Consider the following 12,902-nt stretch of genomic DNA (forward strand, 5'->3'; position numbering starts at 1 on the left):
TCTTGTACCACAGGACCTGAAACAACTTTATTTGTGGCTTTCTTGATGTTTCACATCTCTGTTGCCATCACAACCCAGTCATCTAAGATGCTATTTCTGAGGAGTAACTCCTGTTCTTCCCTGATCTCTGCTGAGTAGGGCATCTCTGCTATTATTATTGTTCTATCATTGTGCTGGAGGGGAAACATCTGTTGTCATCTAGTTGCCAGTTATCATTGTGTTTTTTAATAGTTCTACATTTCCCACTAGAACATCAGAGTCTGGTGATATTAGAGCTCTGGATGCCTTCTGTGATCTTCAGAAAATAAGCATTAAAGGGATAACTTAAGTAAAACAAAGATCCTCTCTGACTTTGTAATTGCTTAGAGGGTAAAACTCTTCTTGAGAAAACTAAAATCCATTCATGTTTTAGTTCCTTTGCAGTCTCTCTCTGTCTCAAGTTATGAATCAGGAATATCTCCTATGTCTATTTTTTTCATTGCCTTTCTTCTTATTGAAATTTTTACTGAGGGAAATTTACACACAATGAGATACACAGATCTCAAGTTCTGAAAATGCATCCATCTATGTAACCCACATCCTCTCACGTATACAACATAATCATCACCCCAGAGAGGTGACTCATGCCCTTTCCCAGTCAACTCTCTGTCCCCGAAACAACTACTGATCTTATTTCTATCATGTTAACTTTGCCTAATCTGGATTTCATATAACTGGAATGAACTCTTGGGTCTGGCATCTTTCCTTCCTTCCTTCCTTTCCTTCTTTTTTTTTTTTTGAGACAGAGGCTCACTCTGTCACCAGGCTGGAGTGCAGTGGCATTATCTCGGCTCACTGCAACCTCCGCCTCCTGGGTTCAAGTGATTCTCCTGCCTCAGCCTCCTGAGTAGCTGCGACTACAGCTGCATGCCACCACGCCCAGCTAATTTTTGTATTTTTCATAGAGACAGGGTTTCACCACGTTGGCCAGGATGGTCTTGATATCTTGACCTTGTGATGCACCCACCTTGGCCTCCTGAAGTGTTCAGATTACAGGTGTGAGCCATTGCGCCTGGCCTGGCATCTTTTCATTCAACTTAAAATTTTTGAGATTCACCCATGTTGTTGCGACTGTCAATAATTCATTCCTCTTTATTGCTGAATGTTAATAGTATTCAATTGTGTGCACATATCACTGTGGTGTATCCATCCTCCTGTTGATGAACACCTGGGATGATTCTAGTTTTTGGCTCTTAGGTATTATTATTTTTCAAAAAAATCAAGATTTTCCCCATTCACATAAAATACTGGCAGTGTTTATATTATAGTGCAATAATTTAATTCATAAAAAGAAACTACGGATATGTAGTTGATGTTCAATAGTAGCTGCATAAGTAAAGTGTTAATAAAATACGACGTATTTGTGGTCCCTTACATTCTTCTGAATTTAGTTATATGAGGTTTTTCTTCCCATTTTGTTGGGGGAGGTTTTGGAGGGTTGTTGCTGTATGACTAAGACACTATTGATGCCCTCTCTCATCAGTAGTGCAGCCACATTGAACACACTTGCTAACAGCACTGGTAAAGTGGTATTCATTCATTTGTGCTCTCCCTCATCCTCTTGGGTTCAATGGCACATTGGAATTGGTGCAATTCATGTTGAGCTCCAGAGGTATAGTGCTTGTGGTCCAGGGTAAAGCGCAGAAGCTTCATTCTTATCAAGGCTGAGCTGCCATTATATTCACATGAAGGGATTTTGTTACTCTCTTCACTTAAAACTTTACTTCTCATCTCTCATTCAAACAAGTCAATCAGAAGCCGCTGGGGGAGTGGGGATATGAAGGGCCACTTCCCTAGCAGAGCCCCAGAGAGGTCTAGGAGGCAAAGAGTAGAAGGAATCTATGCTCTGCATATGAAGGAGGCAGAAGGAACAGAGTTGCACAATTGCACACCAGAGTACAGCATAGAAAAGATGCCCATGGCCCAGGACTGGGAACAGCATAACAGTCTCCATGCCCTCAGGCTGGGCTCAAAACAGAACCACTGCTCGGAAACAGTGGTGAGGACAGGGACGAAGCCAGGCTGTGTGGACTAGTCACCAGACAAGATGAGATAATGGAAGATTCAGTGGATATCTGCAGGAACAGATAGATGGCTGGGGACCAGAGGTGCATCCTCATTCTACCTTCTACCTTTGCACTAATAAGACACCTGACACTTAGCTCAAAAACAAACAACAAAAAAAATAGAAGAGACAAGCCAGAGTTGACTGAAATTAAGTTTCCACCAACATGGTAGGAGGAGGAGAATATAAAGAAATTAGGTTGGGTTATGGAAGAATAAAGAAAGTTTTATTTCTCTGATACTCAAGTTTCCGGACAGAATTCATAACTGCTACACTTGTGTAAGCATAAACAATTTCCAGAAGGACTCACAGAAATTATTACCCAAGTTGTTGACCCTGGAGAAAGAATAAAGGTCTAGTGTGGGAAGGGGGCTTATTTTTACTGCTTATATTTTTGGATTATTTGAAATTTTAACTACATAAATTTTTAAATTTTTAAATAATTTCAAATATTCAAACTGAACAGATAGTACATTCAATATTGAGTTGACATAAAAAACGTTTCTTATTTCTATTCCAACTGTCATAAAAAACTTGGAAGAGTAACTTATCTGTTACCTTCATTTATAATATCATTTTACGTTCCTCATTTTTTATGTACATGTACAGTCATTAGTAAATGAGATAAACTTGAATATTAAAGAATTATGTGAAATAGAATTAAAAGTTGAATTCATTAGGTGAAGTTAATGGAAGTAAATACATTGTGTTTTAACTTTTAAATTGACCTACCTCTCTAAGATTGTACAGACACACTAGTTTCTTAATTTCTCTTTTGCTTAACAATAAGAAGTACAGAGTAAATAATTCACATAAAGCTTTTAGAATCCCAGGGGAGAAATATGCTCTTATAAGTAGCACATTTTTTCTTTTGAGGTAAATTATTTGGTGGTGTATTCAGTTATGGGAATTTGGCTAAGTGCAGCATACCCAGGCACTTTGCTTCTATCTGGTGGTGCGTGGCAGTGGCATAGGGACCATGTTTGCCACAAGGATTCTCTTTTCCATACTGTTACAAAGCTCCACTGGGTTTCTGATTCTTTTCTGGGGTAAAGAGAATCAAAGACAATATTATAAGGGACAAAACTCAAGTGACAAAACATGTAGCAAGAAAATAGAAGCTTTGGGAGAGTTAAAACTGCTTATAGGTTTCCAAAACAAAGTGGGGCTTTGTTAGTTTATTGGAAATATTTCATGGGGATATCTGATTTCACTAGATGCCTGTTTCTGACTTTAGGAAGTTTACATTGACTTCTAAGGGGTTCAAGACATCTAACACCTTATTTTTCCCTCCTTTATGATTTTGCTGTAATGCTATTTTCATCAATATATATTCCATAGATTTTATAATATAAATATATTTAATTTGGCATTTGTTTTTTATGAAAATGCAATGAAGGAAGACTTGGGGACTCAGTTAAATAAATTAGCTTAAGATTATTTTAATAATAATAATGTTTTCATCATGTCTGGGCTTAGAAGGGACAAACAGTCTAATGTACAAATATATCACAAGAGAAAAAAAGGAGGATGGGAGGGAAGAAGGAAGAAAAGGAGGGTGAGGGGAAGTAAAAGTGGGAGAGAAAAGAGAAGAGGGAGGAGAGGGAAAGGGAGAGGAAGAGATGAAAGAGAGAGAAATGGAAGGAAAAAGACAGGGAGGGAAGGAAAGAGAGGAAGGCAGAGACGAAACTGATGGGTATTGAGCACCTACAATACACCAGACCTCTTCATACTGAAACTGTAATACAATACTGCAAGAATGATATTTGAGGGGGAGAAGAGCCAAGATGGCCGAATAGGAACAGCTCTGGTCTGCAGCTCCCAGCGTGAGCGACGCAGAAGATGGGTGATTTCTGCATTTCCAAGTGAGCTTTGAAGAGAGTAGTGGTTCTCCCAGCACACAGCTTGAGATCTGAGAACGGGCAGACTGACTCCTCAAGTGGGTCCCTCACCCCCGAGGAGCCTAACTGGGAGGCACCCCCCAGTAGGGGCGGACTGACACCTCACACGGCCGGGTACTCCTCTGAGACAAAACTTCCACAGGAACAATCAGGCAGCAACATTTGAGGTTCACCAATATTTGCTGTTCTGCAGCCACTGCTGCTGATACCCAGGCAAACAGGGTCTGGAGTGGACCTCTAGCAAACTCCAACAGACCTGCAGCTGAGGGTCCTGTCTGTTAGAAGGAAAACTAACAAACAGAAAGGACATCCACACCAAAAACCCATCTGTACGTCACCATCATCAAAGACCAAAGGTAGATAAAACCACAAAGATGGGGAAAAAAACGAGCAGAAAAACTGGAAACTCTAAAAATCAGAGCACCTCTCCTCCTCCAAAGGAACGCAGCTCCTCACCAGTAACGGAACAAAGCTGGATGGAGAATGACTTTGACGAGTTGACAGAAGAAGACTTCAGATGATCAAACTACTGCAAGCTACAGAAGGAAATTCAAACCAATGGCAAAGAAGTTAAAAGCTTTGAAAAAAAATTAGACTAATGGATAACTAGAATAACCAATGCAGAAAAGTGCTTAAAGGACCTGATGGAGCTGAAAACCAAGGCACGAGAGCTACATGACGAATGCAGAAGACTCAGTAGCCAATGCGATCAACTGGAAGAAAGGGTATCAGTGATGGAAGATGAAATGAATGAAATGAAGCGAGAAGAGAAGTTTAGAGAAAGAATAAAAAGAAACGAACAAATCCTCTAAGAAATATGAGACTATGTGAAAAGACCAAATCTACGTCTGACTGGTGTACCTGAAGTGATGGGGAGAATGGAACCAAGCTGGAAAACACTCTGCGAGATATTATCCAGGAGAACTTCCCCAATCTAGCAAGGCAGGCCAACATTCACATTCAGGAAATACAGAGAATGCCACAAAGATACTCCTCGAGAAGAGCAACTGCAAGACACATAATTGTCAGATTCACCAAAGTTGAAATGAAGGAAAAAATGTTAAGGGCAGCCACAGAGAAAGGTCGGGTTACCCACAAACGGAAGCCCATCAGACTAACAGCGGTTCTCTCGGCAGAAACTCTACAAGCCAGAAGAGAGTGGGGGCCAATATTCAACATTCTTAAAGAAAAGAATTTTCAACCCAGAATTTCATATCCAGCCAAACTAAGCTTCATAAGTGAAGGAGAAATAAAATACTTTACAGACAAGCAAAAGCTGAGAGATTTTGTCACTACCAGGCCTGACCTAAAAGAGTTCCTGAAGGAGGCACTAAACATGGAAAGGAACAACCGGTACCAGCCACTGCAAAAACATGCCAAATTGTAAAGAACATCAAGGCTAGGAAGAAACTGCATCAACTAACAAGCAAAATAACCAGCTAACATCATAATGACAGAATCAAATTCACACATAACAATATTAACCTTAAATGTAAATGGGCTAAATGCTCCAATTAAAAGACACAGACTGGCAAATTGGATGAAGAGTCAAGACCCATCAGTGTGCTATATTCAGGAAACCCATCTCACATGCAGAGACACACATAGGCTCAAAATAAAGGGATGGAGGAAGATCTACCAAGCAAATGGAAAACAAAAAAAGGCAGGGGTTGCAATCCTAGTCTCGGATAAAACGGACTTTAAACCAACAAAGATCAAAAGTGACAAAGAAGGCCGTTACATAATGGTAAAGGGACCAATTCAACAAAAAGAGCTAACTATCCTAAATATATATGCACCCAATACAGGAGCACCCAGATTCATAAAGCAAGTCCTTAGTGACCTACAAAGAGACTTAGACTGACTCCCACACAATAATAATGGGAGACTTTAACACCCCACTGTCAACATTAGACAGATCAACGAGACAGAAAGTTAAAAGGATACCCAGGAATTGAACTCAGCTCTGCACCAAGCGGACCTAATAGACATCTACAGAACTCTCCACCCCAAATCGACAGAATATACATTATTTTCAGCACCACACTACACCTACTCCAAAATTGACCACATAGTTGGAAGTAAAGCACTCCTCAGCAAATGTAAAAGAACAGAAATTATAATAAACTGTCTCTCAGACCACAGTGCAATCAAACTAGAACTCAGGATTAAGAAACTCACTCAAAACCGCTCAACTACATGGAAACTGAACAACCTGCTCTTGAATGACTACTGGGTAAATAATGAAATGAAGGCAGAAATAAAGATGTTCTTTGAAACCAATGAGAACAAAGACACAACATACCAGAATCTCTGGGACACATTCAAAGCAGTGTGTAGAGGGAAATTTATAGCACTAAATGCCCACAAGAGAAAGCAGGAAAGATCCAAAATTGACACCCTAACATCTCAATTAAAAGAACTAGAAAAGCAAGAGCAAACACATTCAAAAGCTAGAAGAAGGCAAGAAATAACTAAAATCAGAGCAGAACTGAAGGAAATAGAGACACAAAAAACTCTTCAAAAAATTAATGAATCCAGGAGGTGGTTTTTTGAAAAGATCAACAAAATTGATAGACCACTAGCAAGACTAATAAAGAAGAAAAGAGAGAAGAATCAGATAGACGCAATAAAAAACGATAAAGGGGATATCACCACTGATCCCACAGAAATACAAACTACCATCAGAGAATACTATAAACACCTCTATGCAAATAAACTAGAAAATCTAGAAGAAATGGATAAATTCCTCAACACATACATCCTCCCAAGACTAAACCAGGAAGAAGTTGAATCTCTGAATAGACCAATAACAGGCTCTGAAATTGAGGAAATAATCAATAGCTTACCAACCAAAAAAAGTACAGGACCAGATGGATTCACAGCCGAATTCTACCAGAGGTACAAAGAGGAGCTGGTACCATTCCTTCTGAAACTATTCCAATCAATAGAAAAAGAGGGAATCCTCCCTAACTCATTTTATGAGGCCAGTATCATCCTGATTCCAGAGCTTGGCAGAGACACAACCAAAAAAGAGAATTTTAGACCAATATCCTTGATGAACATCGATGCAAAAATCCTCAATAAAATACTGGCAAACCGAATCCAGCAGCACATCAAAAACCTTATCCACGAGAATCAAGTGGGCTTCATCCCTGGGATGCAAGACTGCTTCAACATACGCAAATCAATAAATGTAATCCAGCATATAAACAGAACCAAAGACAAAAACCACATGATTATCTCAATAGATGCAGAAAAGGCCTTTGACAAAATTCCACAGCCCTTCATGCTAAAAACTCTCAATAAATTAGGTATTGATGGGATGTTTCTCAAAATAATAAGAGCTATCTATGACAAACCCACAGCCAATATCATACTGAATGGGCAAAAACTGGAAGCATTCCCTTTGAAAACTGGCACAAGACAGGGATGCCCTCTCTCACCACTCCTATTCAACATGGTGTTGGAAGTTCTGGCCAGGGCAATTAGGCAGGAGAAGGAAATAAAGGATATTCAATTAGGAAAAGAGGAAGTCAAATTGTCCCTGTTTGCAGATGACATGATTGTATATCTAGAAAACCCCATTGTCTCAGCCCAAAATCTCCTCAAGCTGATAAGCAACTTCAGCAAAGTCTCAGGATACAAAATCAATGTGCAAAAATCACAAGCATTCTTATACACCAATAACAGACAAAGAGAGAGCCAAATCATGAGTGAACTCCTATTCACAATTGCTTCAAAGAGAATAAAATACCTAGGAATCCAACTTACAAGGGATGTGAAGGACCTCTTCAAGGAGAACTACAAACCACTGCTCAATGAAATAAAAGAGGATACAAACAAATGGAAGAACATTCCGTGCTCATGGGTAGGAAGAATCAATATCATGAAAATGGCCATACTGCCCAAGGTAATTTATAGATTCAATGCCATCCCCATCAAGCTACCAATGACTTTCTTCACAGAATTGGAAAAAACTACTTTAAAGTTCATATGGAATGAAAAAAGAGCCCGCATCGCCAAGTCAATCCTAAGCCAAAAGAACAAAGCTGGAAGCATCACGCTACCTGTCTTCAAACTATACTACAAGGCTACAGTAACCAAAACAGCATGGTACTGGTACCAAAACAGAGATATAGACCAATGGAACAGAACAGAGCCCTCAGAAATAATGCCGCATATCTACAACTATCTGATCTTTGACAAACCTGAGAAAAACAAGCAATGGGGAAAGGATTCCCTATTTAATAAATGGTGCTGGGAAAACTGGCTAGCCATATGTAGAAAGCTGAAACTGGATCCCTTCTTTACATCTTATACAAAAATTAATTCAAGATGGATTAAAGACTTAAATGTTAAACCTAAAACCATAAAAACCCTAGAAGAAAACCTAGGCAACACCGTTCAGGACATAGGTATGGGCAAGGACTTCATGTCTAAAACACCAAAAGCAATGGCAACAAAAGCCAAAATTGACAAATGGAATCTAATTAAACTAAAGAGCTTCTACACAGCAAAAGAAACTACCATCAGAGTGAACAGGCAACCTACAGAATGGGAGAAAATTTTCGCAACCTACTCATCTGACAAAGGGCTAATATCCAGAATCTACAATGAACTCAATTTTACAAGAAAAAAACAAACAACCCCATCAAAAAGTGGGCAAAGGATATGAACAGACACTTCTCAAAAGAAGACATTTATGCAGCCAACAGATACATGAAAAAATGCTCATCATCAGCGGCCATCAGAGAAATGCAAATCAAAACCACAGTGAGATACCATCTCACACCAGTTAGAATGGCAATCATTAAAAAGTCAGGAAACAACAGGTGCTGGAGAGGATGTGGAGAAATAGGAACACTTTTACACTGTTGGTGGGACTGTAAACTAGTTCAACCATTGTGGAAGTCAGTGTGGTGATTCCTCAGGGATCTAGAACTAGAAATACCATTTGACCCAGCCATCCCATTACTGGGTATATACCCAAAGGACTATAAATCATGCTGCTATAAAGACACATGCACACGTATGTTTATAGCAGCACTATTCACAATAGCAAAGACTTGGAACCAACCCAAATGTCCAACAATGATAGATGAATTAAGAAAATGTGTCACATATACACCATGGAATACTATGCAGCCATAAAAAATGATGAGTTCATGTCCTTTGTAGGGACATGGATGAAACTGGAAACCATCATTCTCAGCAAACTATCACAAGGACAAAAAACCAAACACCGCATGTTCTCACTCATAGGTGGTGATTGAACAATGAGAACACATGGACACAGGAAGGGGAACATCACACAATGGGACCTGTTGTGGGGTGGGGGAAGGGGAGAGCGATAGCATTAGGAGATATACCTAATGCTAAATGACGAGTTAACGGGTGCAGCACACTAATATGGCACATGTATATATATGTAACAAACCTGCACGTTGTGCACATGTACCCTAAAACTTAAAGTATAATAATAATAAAATTTAAAAAAATAAAAAGAACGGTATTTGCCTACTTTTACCACACAGAAATAGAGCTCATAGAGGTGAAGCAGCTTTTTGCTTTTCTCATGGTATCCATTTGGCAAGTGGCTTGGTCAAAAGTCAAACCAGGGTAGTCTGATATCAGGGCCTCTGCCACCTTTTGTTTAACAGAACAGTCATCTCTCAAATAATGACAGTTTCACCGTTCCCTACTCTCACTTTTTTTTTTTTTTGGAATCTTAAAGAGGCTAAATGAAGGAGACTGTGGGCAATAAGGGATAAAGTAAAATTACTCCAAAGCATATTTGATAAAAGGCAGAAGGACTCGGCTTCTAAAGACAAAAAAGGATTGTTTTAAAAATTAAGAAAAAACTTTTTTTAAAAAAGGTAGGAAAAACCACAGCTTAAGTAAAAGAGACATAAAATCCATAACTGGTCAAGAAAGCATCTATCAGATCATTCATGAAAATGGGCAAAGAAAAATCGATTACATTTCATTGATTTAAACAACAACAGAATTTGCACCACTGAACAGTCACATTTTGTATTTGTCAAGAAAACTCACTGAAGAAAATGAATTAGCTTGACAGAAATGAATTTGCCCTGAAAGAAACAAATCATATGATAACATCTATATTAATGGAATATAAAAAAGCAAAATGTCTGAAGGAAAAAACTTTTCCTGGGTAAAAGTGGTACTTAGAAAGGTTTTTTTTTGGCTTCTTATTAATAAAGATTTTCAATTTATTTTAAGAAAATGTATATTTAGGGAAGCAGAGTTCTACTGATAAACTGTTTCTTTAAATGGCATATAAAGTGTAAGACTTTATGAGTAGACTTTCTGGCCAGCCTGATAATATTTTTTTCTATATTTATACTACCTAGATCTATATTTCTTTCTAGAAAAGAAATAAAAGTTTCTTGTGTAATATTGAAGCCTCAACACTCTATATGTCATCTTCAACTCTTAGGTCAAGGGCAACTATCTCCAACAAACTCCCACCAGAGTCATCTCTCCTTTCTTTGGAACTCCTCTTTGGAACACATTTAAGGATTTCTATCCTGTATCACAAGATTTTTAAAGATGTGGTCTTAGTGTCTTCTCTACTAAACCATTCGTTACTTGAGAGAACCATACCTCTTTTTAATTTACTATAAAAATAAAAAGATTATTGCTAAATATTTGTTAAAAAGTGAAAATAAAACAGAAATGAATATCATAAGCTGACATTCAAGGATGAAATGATTATTTTCTTTTTAGTCTTGAGTATTACATTACTTGAACTTAGTTTACATTAGAGTTTCTAATTTATCTTGAACTCTTCTGTCCAAACAAAAAACATTTAGTATAATAGAAAATACAAATTCAGATATTGTTCCAAATCATGCAAATTGATTTTCATTATAACTCTGGGTCGATAGACCTATTTCTTCAAAGTCAGCAAAAATGCAACAGATTGCCAACAAATTCATGCATCCATTTATGTATTAGACAAGTTTTTAATGAGTGAATTTTGGCTCATTATTTATTTCCCCTCAAAAATCCCACAGAGTTACACTTAAACAGCTTTTGAAGGAAAGACCGGAGTATACATAATGAGTTGACCTAATAATTTAGAAATTATTTGGAAGTATGACTCAAATCATTTGTCATTTCAGATAAACCATTTCCTTTCTTTGCTTGGCATGAATGAAATTATTAGACATATAATAGCATAATATTTTCTATGTAAGGATATTGCAAAACTGAAAAAAAAAATCTAACCACACTCATGGCTTTGAGGAGAACCTGGATTCACTTCTTAAAGAAGTCAAGTAATAGACATTATATGCAGTCTACATTAAGCTCAGTTCCATAGCTTAACAAGTCTCACTGATACCTTAGCACTAAAGATCAACTTAATTTTAAGTAACTGCTCCTTAAAGGAGCAGTCAGCATCATTTGTTACATTAAGCAAACCAAAGTGAGGAATGTTCCTGTAACTTACCATATATTTGGATTTAATTGCAGTTGGTGGTAGGAGTCAAAGTCATCTCTCAGGATAATGCTGTCACTATGTATTTCAGCTAAAAGAAAAAGGAAGTATTTAGGAAAGAAATATACTACAACAGTACATTTAGCTAAACACAAGTGCCAACATGCTGTATTTATGAAGAATAATGTATCTTAAAACTAAATTTTACCTCAATGGAACAGAACAGAGCCCTCAGAAATAACGCCACATATCTACAACTATCTGATCTTTGACTAACCTGAGAAAAACAAGCAATGGGGAAAGGATTCCCTATTTAATAAATGGTGCTGGGAAAACTGGCTAGCCATATGCAGAAAGCTGAAACTGGATCCCTTCCTTACACCTTATACAAAAATCAATTCAAGATGGATTAAAGACTTGAACATTAGACCTAAAACCATAAAAACCCTAGAAGAAAACCTAGGCATTACCATTCAGGACATAGGCATGGGCAAGGACTTCATGTCTAAAACACCAAAAGCAATGGCAACAAAAGCCAAAATTGACAAATGGAATCTAATTAAACTAAAGAGCTTCTACACAGCAAAAGAAACTACCATCAGAGTGAACAGGCAACCTACAGAATGGGAGAAAATTTTCGCAACCTACTCATCTGACAAAGGGCTAATATCCAGAATCTACAATGAACTCAAACAAATTTACAAGAAAAAAACAAACAACCCCATCAAAAAGTGGGTGAAGGACATGAACAGACACTTCTCAAAAGAAGACATTTATGCAGCCAAAAAACACATGAAAAAATGCTCATCATCAGTGGCCATCAGAGAAATGCAAATCAAAACCACAATGAGATACCATCTCACACCAGTTAGAATGGCAATCATTAAAAAGTCAGGAAACAACAGGTGCTGGAGAGGATGTGGAGAAATAGGAACACTTTTACACTGTTGGTGGGACTGTAAACTAGTTCAACCATTGTGGAAGTCAGTGTGGCGATTCCTCAGGGATCTAGAACTAGAAATATCATTTGACCCAGCCATCCCATTACTGGGTATATACCCAAAGGACTATAAATCATGCTGCTATAAAGACATATGCACACGTATGTTTACTGCGGCATTATTCACGATAGCAAAGACTTGGAACCAACCCAAATGTCCAACAATGATAGACTGGATTAAGAAAATGTGGCACATATACACCATGGAATACTATGCAGCCATAAAAATGTTGAGTTCATGTCCTTTGCAGGGACATGGGTGAAATTGGAAATCATCATTCTCAGTAAACTATCGCAAGAACAAAAAACCAGACACCGCATATTCTCACTCATAGGTGGGAATTGAACAATGAGATCACATGGACACAGGAAGGGGAATATCACACTCTGGGGACTGTTGTGGGGTGGGGGGAGGGGGGAGGGATAGCA

At 38.1% G+C, this 12,902-nt stretch overlaps 1 protein-coding gene across 1 annotated transcript in view; it reads right to left on the bottom strand.

Moving 5' to 3' along the window:
- RELN (reelin) overlaps positions 1–12,902 on the bottom strand; it is a 520,733-nt gene that overhangs the window by 267,845 nt on the left and 239,986 nt on the right. Inside the window, exon 6 of the mRNA XM_031013029.2 lies at positions 11,486–11,564. Within this exon, the coding sequence (XP_030868889.2) occupies positions 11,486–11,564 (79 nt within the window). The remainder of the gene's footprint in view (positions 1–11,485; positions 11,565–12,902) is intronic.

The sequence above is a fragment of the Gorilla gorilla genome, chromosome 6 (assembly GCF_029281585.2).
Source record: "Gorilla gorilla gorilla isolate KB3781 chromosome 6, NHGRI_mGorGor1-v2.1_pri, whole genome shotgun sequence".
Classification (NCBI taxonomy): domain Eukaryota; kingdom Metazoa; phylum Chordata; class Mammalia; order Primates; family Hominidae; genus Gorilla; species Gorilla gorilla.